This window comes from Pituophis catenifer, unplaced genomic scaffold (genome assembly GCF_029215685.1).
Source record: "Pituophis catenifer annectens isolate HBS135680 unplaced genomic scaffold, rPitCat1.0.hap2 SCAF_3, whole genome shotgun sequence".
NCBI lineage: Eukaryota > Metazoa > Chordata > Lepidosauria > Squamata > Colubridae > Pituophis > Pituophis catenifer.
In genome coordinates, this window is record NW_027256883.1 from 39384662 (window position 1) to 39402759 (window position 18098).

General features: G+C 32.8%; 1 protein-coding gene across 2 annotated transcripts in view; it reads left to right on the forward strand.

The window, feature by feature from the left end:
• The window catches only part of ASPH (aspartate beta-hydroxylase), a 106660-nt gene that overhangs the window by 23672 nt on the left and 64890 nt on the right, over positions 1–18098 (forward strand). For both annotated transcript variants that reach the window (XM_070940523.1, XM_070940524.1), the window contains exon 3: positions 3437–3505. In XM_070940523.1, coding sequence (XP_070796624.1) covers positions 3437–3505 — 69 coding nt within the window. The remainder of the gene's footprint in view (positions 1–3436; positions 3506–18098) is intronic.

An 18098-nucleotide genomic window follows, 5' to 3' on the forward strand; every position in this document is an offset into this window, starting at 1 on the left:
CATGGCTTAGATAAGACTAGAACTCACTGCCTCTAGCTTTCTAGCCACTAAACTGGCTCTAAATATGCACATTAAATACAATATGCACACAAAATAAATTTGTGCAAACTCCTTTGAACCATGGCTGACAGCTGTTCTTCACGCAGGAGCCATGAGTCCAAGAGGACCTCCAAATTCTGTCCAGGGAATTGCTGTTCCATCGAGAATTAAATATAGCAACTGTCTAGATCCAGGGGACACAGAAACACAAAGCCACTTTTCTTTCTAGAATTCAGTTATAGCTAGTTCCTTCCCATTCAAGCCTTCCAAGCACTGAGTCTTTCAGAGATGAACGATTAAGTAACATCAGTGTGCTGATCATACTTTACTCCATTCTGCCAAATCTCACCATAGTTTCATGCAATGTTAAATTGGAGGGGTGAGAGAACAGCCCTGTCTCCCATGTAAGAGGGACGTAGAGCTTGATCTTTTTCCTCCTACCAACACTGACTGGAACTGGTTATGGAGGAAGGAAGATAACTATCACAAAATAATTTCTAATCCTCTAAACCAGTCCAGAAAAATATGAATGCTTTCCATTCTGTGAACTACTTTCCCTACAAATAGAAGATAAGGCTCTATATAAGTTATCCAACATTGTTGGGTCCAATAATAGCTTCAGGGAGGAGCAAATCATTGCATTCTTCAAGCTGGATGGAACAATATTCTTTCTCAAAGTGGCATTAACTACTGTTTGGACCAGTCACATGTCACTTCCTAACAAGACTTTAGACAGCCAGGAAAGGCGGAATCTAGAACATAGGTGGCAGAGCTGACAGCAGTAAATATTCTGAACACTTACTTAGGATCACATGTCTAAAATTGCCTGGATTAACTAAGCAAAGGTGGACCTCAATCATTTCTGTAGGATTTGCTCAGCTGGATTCCAACTTAGTGCAAATCTAAGCGACTTTATTCAACTGATGCCTATTCACAATGGCCTTGCAGGTGTTTCTCCAATTCCTCCTATTAATATTAAAATCTGGATCAAAACTTTAGCAATAGTAAATTCTAATTCATTTTTTGTTACTCGTTTTTGTTATTCATTTTTTAGTAAAAACAATCAAAGCAAGAAAGCCAGTTTGGAGACGGAGGTAATGTGTTGAATTAGGAACAGGGAAACAAAAGTTCTAGTTCTGCTTTAGACATCAGTGCCATTTGGGCAATTTTGCAACATTCACTCTGTCCGAGCCCTAGGAATAAGGCAGTGATAAACACTTCTAAAAATGGTACCAAGAAAACTGCATCAACCTGTCTACTTAGTCACCAAGAGAAAAGACTGACTTGAAAGCACAAAATAAATTAAATATTAAAATGCAAGCAATTAGATTAGGAAAGTAGAGTTAGATATATTGTATCTAGTATATTACGTCCAAGGGGGGACAGAGAAAAGATGGATTTGCAGATTGAAAGGGTGGACAATTTTGTGGATTCTGATAATGTGAGTAATGGTATCTATTTTTGCTACGCATGCAGCCAAGGCAAAGGACTTCCGTTATAACTTGTCAGAAGTACTTCAAGGTAGGATTATAAAGGAATGTGTATATTATGTGTTGTACTTGATGGGGTTGATTTATAAAATTTTATTTTTAAAAAATATAGCTATTTTTCTTTCTCCCTAGCCAAGATGCTTTTATTTCCACTTTTGAAGCTGTGGTTAAATTAACTTTAGTAAGAAAATGTACTGTTACCCTTTGTTTTTGACTTCTGAAGAGGATAGGGCTGATTTTCTTTGATTTACATTTCCTTTTTTTCCTTCTTTTACATTGTTTTTGAATGTGCAGTGTTTTGCTTCTTTCCCTTAGCTTGTGGAATTGATTCAGAAAAGAGGAAATAAGTAGAAGGAAGAAGCAGATCACCTGAATAGTGTTTTGCTGTTGATATTTACTTCTGTAGATAAGATTGTTTAATATTTTAATGCCATTGGCAAACTTCTGTGAATAACTTAACCAGGATATTGGCTTTTGTTTTCTTTTTCCTAATAAAGTTTGGGCACATTTGGTTAGATTGTCACTACTTGCCTAAATAATGCAGAAATAGTTTGCCAATTGTCTTGGTTTTAATCGGGCAGGGGACTAGGAATTTGTGAAACGAAACGAAACGAAACGAAACTGTGTTTTGCTTTCCTGTATCAAACTTTACATTTGTTTATTGTTGTGAAATGGCCATAGGGAAAATTATAACCTCCAATATCAAGGCTATGAAAATCAAAGTAGGAGTTCTTGACAGAATCTGTGAAACAGTTTCCCTGGTTCTTTAGATTTTAATAATTTATTGGTATTATATGGAAATGATTATATGGAAAGAAAATGTTTAGAAAAGTGCTATTCTGCTTTATTTTAAAACAATGTAGGTATACAAAACTTTTAAAAGGGGTATTTTGTAGAAAGTATTTGCCCTAATCATTTATACAGCCTTAAATCAATACAGTTGTCAAAATGCTATGAAGGCTATCCCTGGTTCTTTTTTAAATCTTGTCACGCACAGGCACTTTGCTTTACTGATGGTTCCCACAAGGGACAACTGTTGAAACAGCTGTGCAAGCCTTCCACTAGTCATTTTAATACATTTAAGAGGAATACTTTGCTCATTCTAACACTTTTGTAAAGGTATCTATTTCAGATGATTTGCACTTCTAAACTGTATAGCAAATTATATTTTAGAGGAATTTCCTGCTTTCCTTTCTCTTTTGTACCTTTTTTGAGGTGCTTTGGTCTTTAAAGACCAGAAGATAACTCAAACCTCTCAAATCATTGCTAGACTATTTGAAATGGTTATGAATTGCCTCTTGGCAACTTTTTAGCAAATCTGAACAGTTTTTTTCCCTTTCAGTAAACAGTATTAAGTAAAATATTGGATACCTGCAGCTATTCCAGATGCAGTATTTCACAAATTTTCTTGGAAGCAAGTATATTTCTACATTGCTTCTATCTACCTGAATGCAAAGTTTCTGAAATCAGAATCTGCCTATTTAGGGAATAGATATGTAAATATATTAGCACACAATCATACATACATAGTACACAATATATTATTAGTAATTTGTTCAGAAAAGTAATATTCCTGTTGAAGTGAAAAGTTTCCATTGATGTGAAAAGAATAGGATCAAAGTTATATCATTTATTTTGTATAAATGTATCTATCAAATACAAATTTGTTTCTTTAATGTTGGCAGATACTCTGATGTCATTTTAGCATTATGAACAGATTTTGGATTCAAATACTAATATACTTTATTTTAAGAAGAAACAACATGTATTCAATATATATTCAAAATAGCTTGTATTTGCATTTAAGATTCTAGTAACACATATTCAACAGTACTTTTTTTCTTCTTCTTTACTGATTTTTTTCACCATTCAGAGATTCTGAAACAGATTCATTTCTCTCCCTTTAGGAAAACTTGGGATCTATGATGCTGATGGTGATGGTGATTTTGATTTGGAAGATGCCAAGGTTTTGCTAGGCAAGTAGATATTTTTAAAATGCCATTCAAAAATGTGACATTCAAATAGAAAGTGTAATGCATTGTAAAGTTATCCAGAATCTTAACAGTGTTAGTAAAGTTCTGTGATACCAACAATGTATTGCTATAGAAGAATAATTTGTCTTTGAATTTATATTTTCATCTATAGAACTAAAATATATTTTTGTGGAGGTTGCTTATTTTATATGCATTTATTTTGTTTTTTTTAAAAAAAATAAGTTGGACTGTGAAAACAATGATAGTGCTTGGCCTTAGGCCGATTTCTCCCTCTCAATCCCTTAATTCATTAAGTAGCCTTCAAGTTCTGAAGACTTTCAGTAGGGTAAAGGAAACAAAAAAAGATGCCATCAATTCTTCAGCAACCACATTTATTATCACTTATTCTTCTTAGTGGCATGGTGGCCTAGTGGTGAAGACGCTTGCCTCCCATTCAGAAGGTTGAGAGTTCAATCCTAGATAGCAGCAGATATTTCTTTCTTAGGGTGCAAAGAAAAAATATCTGCATTTACTGGCCAGATGCCCTTCCGCCTAGGCATCAGGATGGCTCTCCAGCCAGTAAATGCTCAGCTCCAATCAGTCACCCCAACTCTTATGAGCCGAGGTGGCGCAGTGTTAGAGTGCAGTACTGCAGCTACTTCAGTTGACTGCTAGTTCAGCAGATCAGCAGATCAAATCTCACTGGCTCAAGGCTAACTCAGCCTTCCATCCTTCCGAGGTGGGTAAAATGAGGACCCAGATTGTTGGGGACAATATGCTATTTAGTATACTGTCTTTGGTGTAAGCCGCCCAGAGTCCTCGGAGAGTGGGCGGCATAGAAATATGAATAATAAAATAATAAAATAAAATTATCACAAATTAAGGGATTATAGAGTCATAAAAAGAAAAAAAATCACCCTGGCATGTAAGGGTTACTGAATGATGATCTTTCATTGCTCCTGGTCACAATGACGTATATTCAAGATAAAGGGCCCTTCAAACTTTGAAATTGACACTAGTATTGACCAAGAATTAGATCATGCTTAAGATAGATCTGTTAAATGAGCTGCTTAATTACCTACTTAATTTACCTGTTCCGTTGATTACAGAAGTCTTCTCAGAACATAACCATATTTGATCCAAGCTTTTGTCCTGCCTTTCTGAAAACATATATCTAATAGCCTTATAATCTGAACCACTATGATGAAGTACTAAAATATTAAGAACTATAGAAGAAAAGGCAAAGCATGTGCAGTGAATATATACTTTGGTCTAATTTTGTTCTCCTGAGAAAAATCTTACCTATGTGGTTGTTAAGCATCAGCACCAACTTGACAGGCATGATTATTACCAGTCTATTTTTGTCATATATAGTGGCATGTTCAGTACTTCTCATAATCTGATTTACTTCTGCAATCTATGGGAAAGGGGGACATAAAAATTATTTGCTATCGTGGTTTAAGTCCTTTTGTTTTCCACTAACAGTAAAGAAAAAAATAGAAAATAATTTAGTCAGGTAGTTAATTATATGAGCAATTTAACTAGTGCAAAATGTTTCAGAATTGGAAAGTATCATGCTCAAAACACCCGATTCCAAATAACTGTTTTGACATTATCAATGCTGTTTTTATGTTATAATCATTCTAGAAATATTCAGAACTCAAAATATTTCTAAAAGAATGAATAAGATTGGATCAACCTTTTGGATTCAGAATGTTTTGCATATCCTATTGAAGAGGCATAATATCTAAAATGAAGTGTTTTTCTGCAAGCAATTTCAATCTCCACAATAGTTTCCTAACTTTGATGGTGGTGGGGAGGGGGCATAGTTGTCAGTACTAACTTAGTATAGATATCAGTAAATTGTTCCTCATTTAAACTTGAGTAAAGTAGGGGACTGAAATAGAAATATTCTAGCTGTGCTCAGTAGGAGCAAACAGCAAACAGCAAGCACTTAGACACCCAGAGTACCTATGACATCAAAGGTTTATGTTTATTTATCTTGGCATATTTTTGCAAAATCAGACATACTATTATGCGATATCACTTGTTAATATCCAGCACTTGAAAATGATGTGAAGGATTATTCACTATATGTTATGCTAATGTTTTGTTTGACAACTATATGCTACTCTTAGGCTAAGATACATAGCATCCCCATCTGATCAGAGCCTATTGGGATCTAAATTGTGGATTGTTCTATTTCCTCCTGGGCTCTAACGCATACATTGTGAACAAAAGTTTATAGTTAAGGCAGTTGAGCTAAGAACCCATTATGTTGAACAGAATTGGGTATCCTGTAAAGATGATGTATTTTTCTGAATACTAAGTATTTGTATTTATCACATATGTATTTTATTACTGTGTTTTCTTTTATCTGTTTTACCCACGAATTAGATCCTGTATTTTATTTTTATTTTATTTGGTATGGTTCAAATTAATAATGGTTGATATTGTTCAAATTAATAAACAAATTAAACAATTAATAAACTGTTTTATAATTATATGTTAGATGAAGTTACTCATCTGTATTTTGAAGTTCAAAGGACTTCAAATCTGAGTTTCCTCATTTATGAATAATACAATGAGACATTGTAATCTCTTAAATTTTGAAAAGCTAACCCCATAATATTACTATACAATTCTTCTGTATTATTCACTCAAAACATAAAGTCAGCTAACTATGGAAATAACCAGGAAAAAAATGTCTGCTTTGTAGGCACTTTATGTTTAATATCATGCAAACATGTCCCATTGGGACAACCATAAACTGGATGATTGAGAATCGTTATAGACATCATGCAGACATGTATTCCATTCCCAGATATTGTTCTAACAGTTTTCATTATTCACCCTTTACCTTTGCCCAAATCAGTGAATTAGCTATAAGGACAACACATGGAGCTCATAGCACCAGTTGTTAGAAATCTTAATTGTTCCTGAGAGCAAGGTTTCAGTTTTTCCCCTAGGCAATTAAATTTCAGATATGACCAATAAGGTTATTAAATTTTAACATTAGCTATGACTTACAGAAATCCTCTGATGCTTTCCTTATACTATTAATTGCTTCAGACTTTATATGTTTTATCTTATTGTTGTTTTATGTTGTTGCTTTATATTTTATGTGTTTTATGTCTTCTAAATATTGATCATGGATTGTAAATAAATGAATATATTTCACCTGCAGCTTGACAGAGTTGGGATAATTCTATTCCTTTTCCTTAAATGGCAAAGTAATATATAAGCTTTACAAGAAGTACACCATTCCAATTACTGTAAATTGCTTATAATCCTCAATGTATAGTTATAATGGAGCCTGCCTATTACAATCATAGGCCATGATGATCATAAAGCAGATCATCACATGACTGATCTGATTTCACAACCTTTTTATCATGACAGTTGTTAAGTGAAACACTATAATTGTTAAGAGACTCCATTGTTCACTATGGGGCATTTTGCCAAAAATCAGAAGTAAATATGGATGGATGGATGGATGGGAGGAAGCAAGCAAGCATTTCTGGCTCTCTCAGCCAGCTTCCTACACAAGCAAAGTCAGTGAATAAACTAGCAGGAAGTTGGGTGTTGATCTTGCTCCCACTGCTTTTTTGCTTGCTCCTGTTCCTTTTTTTTCTGTTTATGTAAAGAAATCTCTGAAATGGCCCAATGGGTCACGGATTGTCATGAAAACCATGACTAAATGAACAAAAAGATTAGTGGCCCAACTTTGGGACAGTCTGTGTGAAATGGATTATACTAATGTTTCTCAAACACTTTCCTTCATTATTCAAACCGCTTACCAGAAATTCATTTTTACCCAATGTAGGTAAAACATTGCTAGAACAACAGATAGATAAAAGGATAGCTTTTTGGTAGCAGATTTGCCAGTTGCAGCCTACCTAATGCAGAGGAGCTGGCTATAGTAATCTGTGCTCTTATTAATATGCATTTTACCTAGGCCCACCCTCATAGTTTATTCTAAAATTGCAAGTGTCTAGAATGTGGCAGCTTGCCTACTGGATGGCTCCTGCAATGAGAGCATATTAATATCATCCCCCATCCTCCTGCCAGTCCACAAAGCTGAAAATGGTGGGGAAATTTGCCCTACTAGTACTGATGTTACCTAGTTTGGATAATGAAATGTCTGCAGGAAAACAAGCTCAGAGAGCACTAAGGATCCGTCAAATAGGAGAAATTTTGAAAAGTTGAGAGAAAAATGATGTGGCATTGGGGGCACAACTGACATCTCTGTATCAGTCTTCATTGGGAAAGAAGTTGCTAGAAATCTAAGAACAGATAAAAATTGTAGATGATATACTATTTTAGAGCTATAAAAATATTAACATGATTAGTGCCTGATTATATATCCAAAGCCAAAAACTGAAATATTAAATTGCTGAGTTCTTAGGAAAAACAGAATATTAAATTAGCACACTAAATAAATACCATATTTTTTGGAGTATAAGATGCACTGGAGTATAAGACACACCTTAGTTTTGGGGGAGGAAAATAAGAAAAATGCTGATTGGTGGGTGGATTGGCCTCCCAGAATACCCCCAATCAGCTGTTTCCAGAGGTGAATTTTAGCAACAGGTTCATTAATTGTGAGCTCTGTGCCTTGCTTTTTTTTCTGCCTCTGAAACTTCTGAAACTGTTTCAGAAAAAAAAAAAATCTGCCTCTGAAAGCCTCGGAAACAGAGCTTCAGAAAGAAAAAGGCTTTTTTTCTGAAGCTTCTTTCAGAGGCTTTTATTCTCAAGGACTATCTGTATTCTGTTCAATCTCCTTTTTTTGGTATTGATATGTAGATTAACCTCTTCTGTAGATTGGTATGTAGATTGATATGTAGATTAACCTCTCCTGATCTGTTGGTTATTGTGTCATTCTCCAGATTTATTAACATAGTTTGGTTAGAAACTTTACTGATCCTTCTTTTGTTGCTTACCATATTATTTTAGATAAAACTTTTCAGAGGCTTTTTTCTGAAGCTTCTTTTAGAGGCTTCTTTCAGCTTCTGAAATCTCCATTTGCGAGGCTGGGCGGGGCTACATTCGGAGTATAAAACGCACCCAGATTTTCACCCTCTTTTTGGGGGGGGATGGTGCGTCTTATACTCCAGAAAATATGATAGCCATTGTAACATCTGTTTTAAAATGAAAATTACAAATAATTAGCATTGGAGGCCAGCTAATTAATTTATGACTAATTAATTGGTGGAAAACATGTTTATGATAGAATAATTAAAAATAGAGCAAGCATTCATGGAAAATAAGATTATTTTAGAGGGGTAGGCTGTACAAATGTTATGTATTTGTAATATTTACAAATATTACATTAAATATGAAAATATTTATGAAATATAGATCATAAATTTGGTTCTAAAATTTTAAACTTCCAATAAATCAATAATTAATTATATTATTATTATTATTATTATTATTATTATTATTATTATTATTATTATTATTTAATCTTTAGTGAGATTCACAGCCTTTGAGGCTGGTTAATAGCTCAGCAGCTCAAGTCCTAACCAAGGACCTAGGAACTGTTAAGGTATCGTCGGAGGATGTAAGGAGGATGTAATAAATAATAATAATAATAATAATAATAATTATTATTATTATTATTATTATTATTATTATTATTATTATTATTATAATTCTGTTGCTTTGCATGTAAGCTGAGAGCTTATGCACCAGAGACAAATTTCTTGTTTGTCTAATTCACACTTGGTCAAATAAAGTATTCATTCATAATTATGGTAATGGTAAACATTTCTTGTGGTTTGTGGAAATAAATAGTACTTTTTTGTAGGACTTATGATCTTTTATTCATTGGTAAAAAGTCTTCTTCAAACTATGTGATGGCTTCAGAAGAGCATTAAAAAATGATGAGTGATCTACAAGTAAGTAGCCAGTAACATTAAATGCAAATGTCAGGTTTAGACATAATTTTGAATGCTAGTTGCTGGGGATAAATGATGGATGAAGAATTTTGCAAATTTAGCTAGCCTAATCTGGATCTTTTTTAGTACTCTAGTACTGCAATACCAGGAAGAACTCTGCTAGATATTTTCTTATAACTATGCCAGTTGAAATTTAATCAGTTTTTGGGAACATTAGATTGGAGAAACCTAGTTTAACCACTGGACTGTGAACTCATTCAATCCTTGATCAAGTAGATCTTTCTTTGGATTGGCGTTTAGACTACTTTGTTTTTAATTTTATCTTCTTTAGTGCTATCCTTGTTTTTTTTTTTAAATGACATGAAAGAATATGCTTGTCACCTTGTCACTTTATTTTCAATAGAGTAGATGTTTTGTAGCAATAATAACAAGAGTTCAATAGCACTTTGAAAACAAACTTATCTTCATAAGCAAAATTTTACTTTGTCAGATTCAAAAGATAGTAAACTCAGTAGAGGCAATGTAGAGGCTTATATGTATATTTGTATGTATACATGTCTGTTATTTGTGTGTGTGTGTGTGTGTGTGTGTGTGTGTATAGGTATATGGAGAGGAGAGGAAGAGAGGGAAGGAGACAGACAGAGGGAGAGAGAGAGAATTTATATGTGTTTGTGTGTGTCTGTTGGACATTTTCCCATAATCTATAAATAGAATCATTTCATCCCTTGACACTTTTATTTTTCATTTTCTTTTACTAATTTCTTCAAATATCTTTTTAAAAATATTCTATTCTAGTTAATCTAGGATCTCTTAAAGCTTTCTAGATCAAGATTTTTCTTTCTACCTAATACTGCCTTTTCTCTCTCTTCTTTTCCCTTTATTCTTGTATAGGCCTAACCAAAGATGGCAAAAATGAAAATATTGATTCACTTGAGGAAGTTCTTAATATTTTAGCAGAGGAAAGTTCTGATTGGTTTTATGGCTTCCTCTCATTTCTCTATGATGTAATAACTCCTTTTGAAATAATAGAAGAAGAAGAGAACGATGCAACAGATGATGTTGATGGTACGTCACAGAATGAAGGGGTTCAAGGAAAAAAGACATGTGTTATTGTGGATTTGCAGAATCAGTGACTTTGGTTCATGGAACAATTCCTTGATGAATGGAAATGTCCATAAAATTAACTAAGTGCAAAAAGGTGCTGGAGTAAAACAGGGTAAATCCCTCTTATGAACAGATCAGTTGTATGAAGACTTGCTATCTAAACTCTTTTAGAAATATACAGTCAAAAGGCAAAGTGAAATAACATTTGTCAGTATTAATCCAACAGTATCCTAACTAGTGTGATTGGTTTATGTCTGCCTTTGCACTAAAATGCACAAGCTCTAATAAAAGCCTACATTATTAATCTGTAAATGGTTCTTTTTTCTAACAAATGTTTAATTGGCTGTAAATATTTAGGCATGTCTGGCAAATTGTGTATATATTGATATTCTAGATTTTAAGATTCTGCCTACCATAATATTAAATTAGAGAACTATTACTGAATTTAGTATCAGTAATTCTTTCCTAATTTTTTAGTTTTTTTGATTTTACAGAACGCATATTGAGAATAGTTGTTAACATTTGTTATCTGACTAATAAACTATTATTTAAAACCAAGCATACAACTTCTATAGATTTTTAAAACAGGTTTCAGTCACTTACTTCTTCATATATTACTATTCTTTCAAAGGCAGTTTGTTTGTTTAAAAAAGTGGATATTTTATGAGAATAAGAAACTGTAAATAAATAAATATACCCCCACCCCACCCATGTATATATGTGTTTTTTGTAATTCTGAACATATTAAAGATAGTCAGTACAAACTGACTTTCAAAGTGGTGGCTGACTTGGGTTTGATTTTATTTCTCGTCTTAACCCTGGCCTCATAAGGAGGTAATTGATTATTCAGACTCTTGAAATCCAACTATTTCTCAATGCCTATGTTTCTGTGCACTGGATTCCCTTTCTGGAAAATGTGAACTTTGAGAAGGAGAGAATCCAAACTCCTGCACTACATGCACATCGCTGAATAAATACTGAACTTTGCAGATCAAGGATTAGTCTTGTAAACAGTAGCAGCTTTAATTATTTGTACTAACATTGCTGTAAGGCTTTACATAATATTTACAGTTTACAAGAGAAATCTGTAATTTTTATTGGTTGCCTTACTTGATAATACTGAGCATGTAATTGTGAAAACCTGCTTTTAGTTTCTCCTTGTTTTGCTGACATGTAATATGTAAATAATTTACATAAAATCTTTCATTTTTATATGTTCCAAATCAAAAATTATTAACTGAACCCTGGATTTCTGTGACAACCTTCAACTGTATCTGATACAAACAATGAGTTTCCAATCACATTATAAATACTTTTTTGAGTTATATGAATAAACATTCCAAATGTGTAGTATATTTTGTATCATTAGCTACTATAGAACACCTTAATTGTACAGTAGAATGGATTGTAACAAAATGATATTTGTAATCTAGATTTTACTTTGCTAACTCTTTTCATATACACAAATGTTTATATCATTAATACATTAAATTGATTTTTAGTGTATTTTAGCTGTACTCAAAGATTCCCAGACTCATTAGGAGGGGAAGGTCAGAATAAACTTGTTGGATTCATGTTCTCATGTTACGTTCTTCCCTTCACATTTATAGAGCAAGGCTTGAAATAGGTGGCCTGGATTATTTATGAAAGCTCATGGAATAGAACTCTGTATAAAAGGGTTTTAAATTGCATATGAAACTTAACAAAAATAGAGCAAGATCTCTCCCAAATATGTGAGAAATTGATGGAGGATAATTGAAGGTTACAGATTATGAGAGATTCTTCCCACTCAGATGGCTATTATAGGTAAGCCTAAATATGCAAATAGAACCAAATTTCTATTTGTAAATGATCTTTATTCACAACCTATTAACAGATATGTCAGGCAGTCTTGGTCCTACATTATTTATTAAACTAACCATATTTACCTTTAAAATAATTTTAGAATTTGCTTTAGTTTTTGTTGGGGAGATTAAATATAAATATGATTTCAGTTTATATAAATTTTACTAACTTGCGGAAGAATGTTAAAAATACTTGCCTCAATTGCCTAATTTTTAAGACTAACTCGGTATTGTAAGATTCTGCTAAGGGATATAATCTGTTATTTTATGAAATTGATTTATAATTGTTTCTGAATTGCACTTGAAACAATGGCAGTTGGGCCCCGGGCACTGAATATTAAGAGCCCAATTAGGTTTGAGATAGAATGGAACAGAGAACTTAATGAACTTAACTGAGCTTTTCAGAACGTCATAATATACAGTGTGCGTATAACCTTCAATCTTCTGTCTATAACAGTATTTTCCATGCTGAAGGATTTCTTTGGCTTTAGATGGGTATACTCTATCTAAAGGTTATAAAAGCTATGCTCCAAAAAGTAAGTATTGTAGGAGCATGACAAAACTTTAATTTGCATTATGATATTTTCTTATTTCACATTTTAAATATAACAATTTGTTGGCAATGTTTACACACAAGATTTTTAAGAATCTTCTAAGCTTGGTCTAGAATATAATGAAAATCTTTGATAATAGGTGAAATGCTGTGGGAAAGGAGGAACCTGTTTAATTTCTACTGTTCAACTACAATCAGCAGTACTGACATAGGCTGAGAGGAGTAGTATTTTGGCATGAATGGGAGATATTAGATTGTCTTCAACTTGTGCCCCCCTGTCTTTTCAAACACCTCTGAGACACCACTTTACCTCTGAGATCTGGCAGGCCCATATCTTCAAGGCCTTCCCAAAAGCTTTGTAGACCTGATCTTTCTCATAAGCATTGGGATAGTGTGTGGCTGGAGCCCAGGAAACCTGTCTGTTGGTTATGAGGGGTATTTGGAGACACCAATAGTTTTTATGTAGATTTTATGTTTTTTTTATTGTTTTAGTATATTGTTTGTAAGGCATCCAAGATGTTGATACATAAGATGTGTAATTATAGATATTATAAATAAACATAAACTAAAATAAACAGTTTAGAATCATGGGATATGTGTGATGTAGCTATTATTTGTGCAGCTTGTTTAACACTTATAAAGAAAAGAACAATTTCAATGCTGTACTTATCTCAATGACATATATATGAATCATGCATTACTTGCTCTCAGCTGATGACTTTCAATTCAGATTTCTGTGAACTATTACCAATTCATAATTTATGTGTCCATCATACTTTTCTAATGTAGTTAATATAATGTCAGAGCCCAGATTGCATTTATTTAAGATTTGTTTATAAATACATTTGATCCTAATTGTATTTTTTAATCCAATCCAATGTCTGCAACAAATGTAATCTTAGTACAGTTATAACTAGAGATAATTACCGATAGGAAAAGTGAAATTGGAATTCCAAGTCTAGTAACATGAATAATGTCTGCTGGAATAAAAATTGGGATGTTTTCTTATTCTGCTTTATTAGTAGTAAAAAAAATCTCTTAGTCAAAAGGAGATATTGGACAAATCTTGTGTATTAAGTTTTTTCTAGCTTTACTGAATAATGAAAAATAGAAACATAGAATATTAATAACTTAATGGTGAAATATTTCTGGTGGAAATTTTATTTTTTAATTAGTGTATGAAATGTCCTAAAATAATGTTTGCAACCTATTTCCATTTTTAAAAATTCAGGAGTAAAACCTGGAGAGATTATCAAGAGCAAAGTCAAAGGTACTTTACTACCAAGACTTAGCAATGTTTATTGCTTATTGATCACTGATGCCTGCAGTGCATGAGTTTTGCCATGTTAATAATTATGCCTACTAACTTTGGATGCTATCATACAAATTTTAAATGTGGTCTATTTTACTAAACAATTTTTGAAAAGACTCAAGCAGTTTATTATGTTTATATTCTGTTTTTGCTTCAATAGCTCAAGGTACTTTGCATTGTGCCTCCAAAATATATAACATTTTTATCATTATGCCATAATAGAATCTCTCCTGAAAACAGTTATGTATAGAAGCAAGTTTCTAAGTGCATACCAACTAGCTGAAGAAAAAAAATAAAATGCCTTTACTGAGATCTATCAGCTGGAGTTATATATAATTATAGTCTCAAAAACACACACAACTCTTATAAGTTATCTTTCTAATGATATAAACAAGACTTTGGATTTATTTATCCTGGTGCTTGCCAAATATTTAATTACTTTTTGTCTATCAAATATGTAAACTCTTGGTTTATAATTTTACTCTTGTAAAACATTTGGGCAAGCAATATAATCAGATGAATTGATAGGCTCCCCATTTTATTTACGGTAAGTGAAAATGTATTTTTTTTTAATTTGATTTATATGCCGCCCTTTTCCAGAGACTCAGGGCGGCTTACAATGCGCTAAGCAATAGCCTTCATCCTTATGTATATTTATACAAAGTCAGCTTATTGCCCCCACAACTGGGTCCTCAATTTACCTACCTTAGAAAGGATGGAAGGCTGAGTCAACCTTGAGCCTGGCAAGATTCAAACCTGCAGTAATTTCAGGCAGCTGGTCTTAATAACAGGGTACTTTAGACCTCTGTAGTACCAAGGCTCTTAAATCCCTTTTAGTAGTAGTATACTCTGAAAATATAAAAGGGGGTTATGGGAAAGTGATCAGCCTTTCCTAGTAAAGGATAATACCTTTGAGAATTGCTTTATATGTATACCTAGGATATAATAGTGATTATTTTAGCATATTAGCATGAAGAATTTTTTTGGGGAAAACTATATAATAGAGCACACACATTTTATTTATAATGTCATTTGACATTATTACATTTATCTTCAATTATTCTTAAGAGTTACAACAGCTTTTGGGGCTCAGACTGTGTACTAGAAAAAAATTAAGGGTTGATAATATCTTGGCAGATTGATGAATATCGGCCTGGATGAATGCCTAGTGAGAAGAACCATTTGGAAAGGTCTTTGATTCAGTTTGTCTATCTTTTCTTAACATTGATGATTCTAGACTATTTTTCCTTCAACTGAATTCACTTATGGTTTTGGAGTGCTACAGTAATTGAAAATTATGCAAAATGGCTATTTTCAGGAAATAATCATTCATGCATCTGTGAATTGTTCACCCTTACCTAACTTCCATGGTTGCTAATGAATATTGTTTTGAGATACTCCAGGCACGGAAGCCAGTATTTGAGTAAAATTAGATTTGATATGCCTTGTAGCACTAACAAATTAATTGTATAATACATTTTTTATATTTTAAATTTCTCATATTGCAGTCAGAAAAAAATCTTGTCAATATTAATTTATTGGTGAATAACATAATCAAGTTTAACCTGAGTAACATAGATGTGCATCTCAGTATCTTCAATAATTTACCTAAATCTATTAAAAATAGTGCATTCTTTTCCTATTCTATCATCATAAAACACTGATTTCTAAGAATGTTTTACTAGGTCAGTATTAAGTTCAATTAAATAATGCTAATTGAAGTTGATTACAAGAGGATATTTTTGATGTTGGTCTAACCACATTCAGTGTCTATCATGTCATTAAGTTGCTGAAGTTAATGCCAGTGCTGAACTTAACATTTTCTAAAAAAAGACTTAACATCAACATTTCCCAGCTGGTTCCTTGTGGCTGTATAGAACCTACACCTCACAGCTAGCATAGTCATTGCTATCATTTCTTTCATTCTTTGTTTAAAAACTAATATAGCCATCCATCTTGTAGCTTTGAATCTGGATGGCCCAGGCAAAATTAAAGTAACCGCCCAGCAATATAATATATAAATAACCAAATATTAATCAAAATAACAGTAATGTGGAAATTTGAAACATCAGAATAAAGTTTTGAGTAGCTTTTAATACAGTAAAAAATTTAAAGCAAAATTTTTAAAATAATAAAAACAGTTATTAAAACAAATAACAATAGAGTACCAGCTTAAATAACTGATATCTGAGTAACGACACATGACCAAAACATCTTCACTTGACATTAAAAAGCATAGTAAAATTCATGTCAAATATATTTCACTGAGAAAGATGTTCCATAGACCAGGTGTCCCCAAGCCCATTATTGTTTGAAACCTGGGCCACACAAGCAGCAGGGGAGCTCATAAAGCTCCATTTGCACAAACGAATGCACACGTGTGAAACCATCCCCTTTCCCCACTGCGGCTGCTGTCAGTCTACAGAGCTGAAAAGGTTGGGGACTGCTGCCATAGACTGCTACTGAAAGGGCCTGCTTTGAGTAAACTGCTATACCTGCAGCATACCTCTGATTTCAATGTACATAAAAGAACATATAACGAAGTGGTAAAAGAATAGAAAGCAGAAATGAACTGGGACCCTGTGTGAAAGTAACAGAAGACTTGGGTATTAGTCTTACACTACCCAGTTCCGTTCAGTAGTCTTCCTGTAATTGTTTTAGTTTTGCAATTCAATCACTTGTCATTGTCATTTGTACACTTCACAGTTGGATTCAGACAAGCAGAGTCAATGGAATAGCCTTCAGTTAATTGAAAGACCTCACATGTCTCTCTTAACAACAGTGTCACTTAGTGCAGATCCCAGTTGTGGTTATTAAACAAGGACCAAATTGTATTATATTGTAAGTGTTGTATAAAGATAACCCTACTACTTAAGAAGACAGATGTGACAAAATTTAATTTTAAACACTTAAGTAGGAAGGATATCAACAAGGACAATGAAGCAACCCAGAGAGACACTTCCCCATAAAAGTAAACAAAAGGCAGAAAAGGCTATAAATTATGTACATTTTCTGCTTCTACTAATATTGTGTGATCAGCTTATTTTGAAGTGGAAACATGAGTTCATGATTTGAACTTTGAATGGATATGCATTTGGCATGCTAATACATAGTGTTTTAATTTTTTAAAAAAATATTTTCCTTTTTTTTAATAATGAAAAAGTGATCAAAGAATCAGCCAAGAAAACAAAAGAAAAGCCGCAATTAAAGAAAGAAGCCAAAGAAGAAGAAAAGAAGAAGACAAAGAAAAAAATTGAAGACTTTGATATAAAGGATGAGAAAATTGATGATAAATCAAAGAAAGATTCTCATAAAATTAAGCAAGAAAGAAAAACTGGAAAAGAAAAATCAGAGTTAGACAAAAATCATAAGGATAAAGATATGAAAGTATTAGCTAATGACAAAGATAAAGAAGTAAGAAAGTTAGCAAAAAGTCTTTCTAAAGCATCTGAAGAAGATAAAAGAAAAAAACCAAAGTAACAATTCTTAATGTCTGAATAGTGCTTTAGTTAAAAAAAACAAAAAAAAATATTGATATTTCATCTGTAATACAATTTTTCTTGAGTTGGTTGGAATAAACAAAAATACATGCTTATTTCCACTCCAGCCTTGGTATATGTGTGAATTTATAAACATGCAATATTCCAGTTGTACATAGCTTGTTTACTCTTATTGTGATCAGTTATACAATGGAATTTTATTTTTGCTACTCAGTATGTCACACAAAAAAGGCTAATGTAAAAATAAAGAGACTGAAATGTTTGAAAGTAGTATTTAATTTAGAACAATATTTCATACCAATTCTTAGAAGTGTAATGGAAAAATAAACTTGGATTTGGTTCTCAGGTCTTTGTATGTGTGTATATGTGTGTGCAGTGCG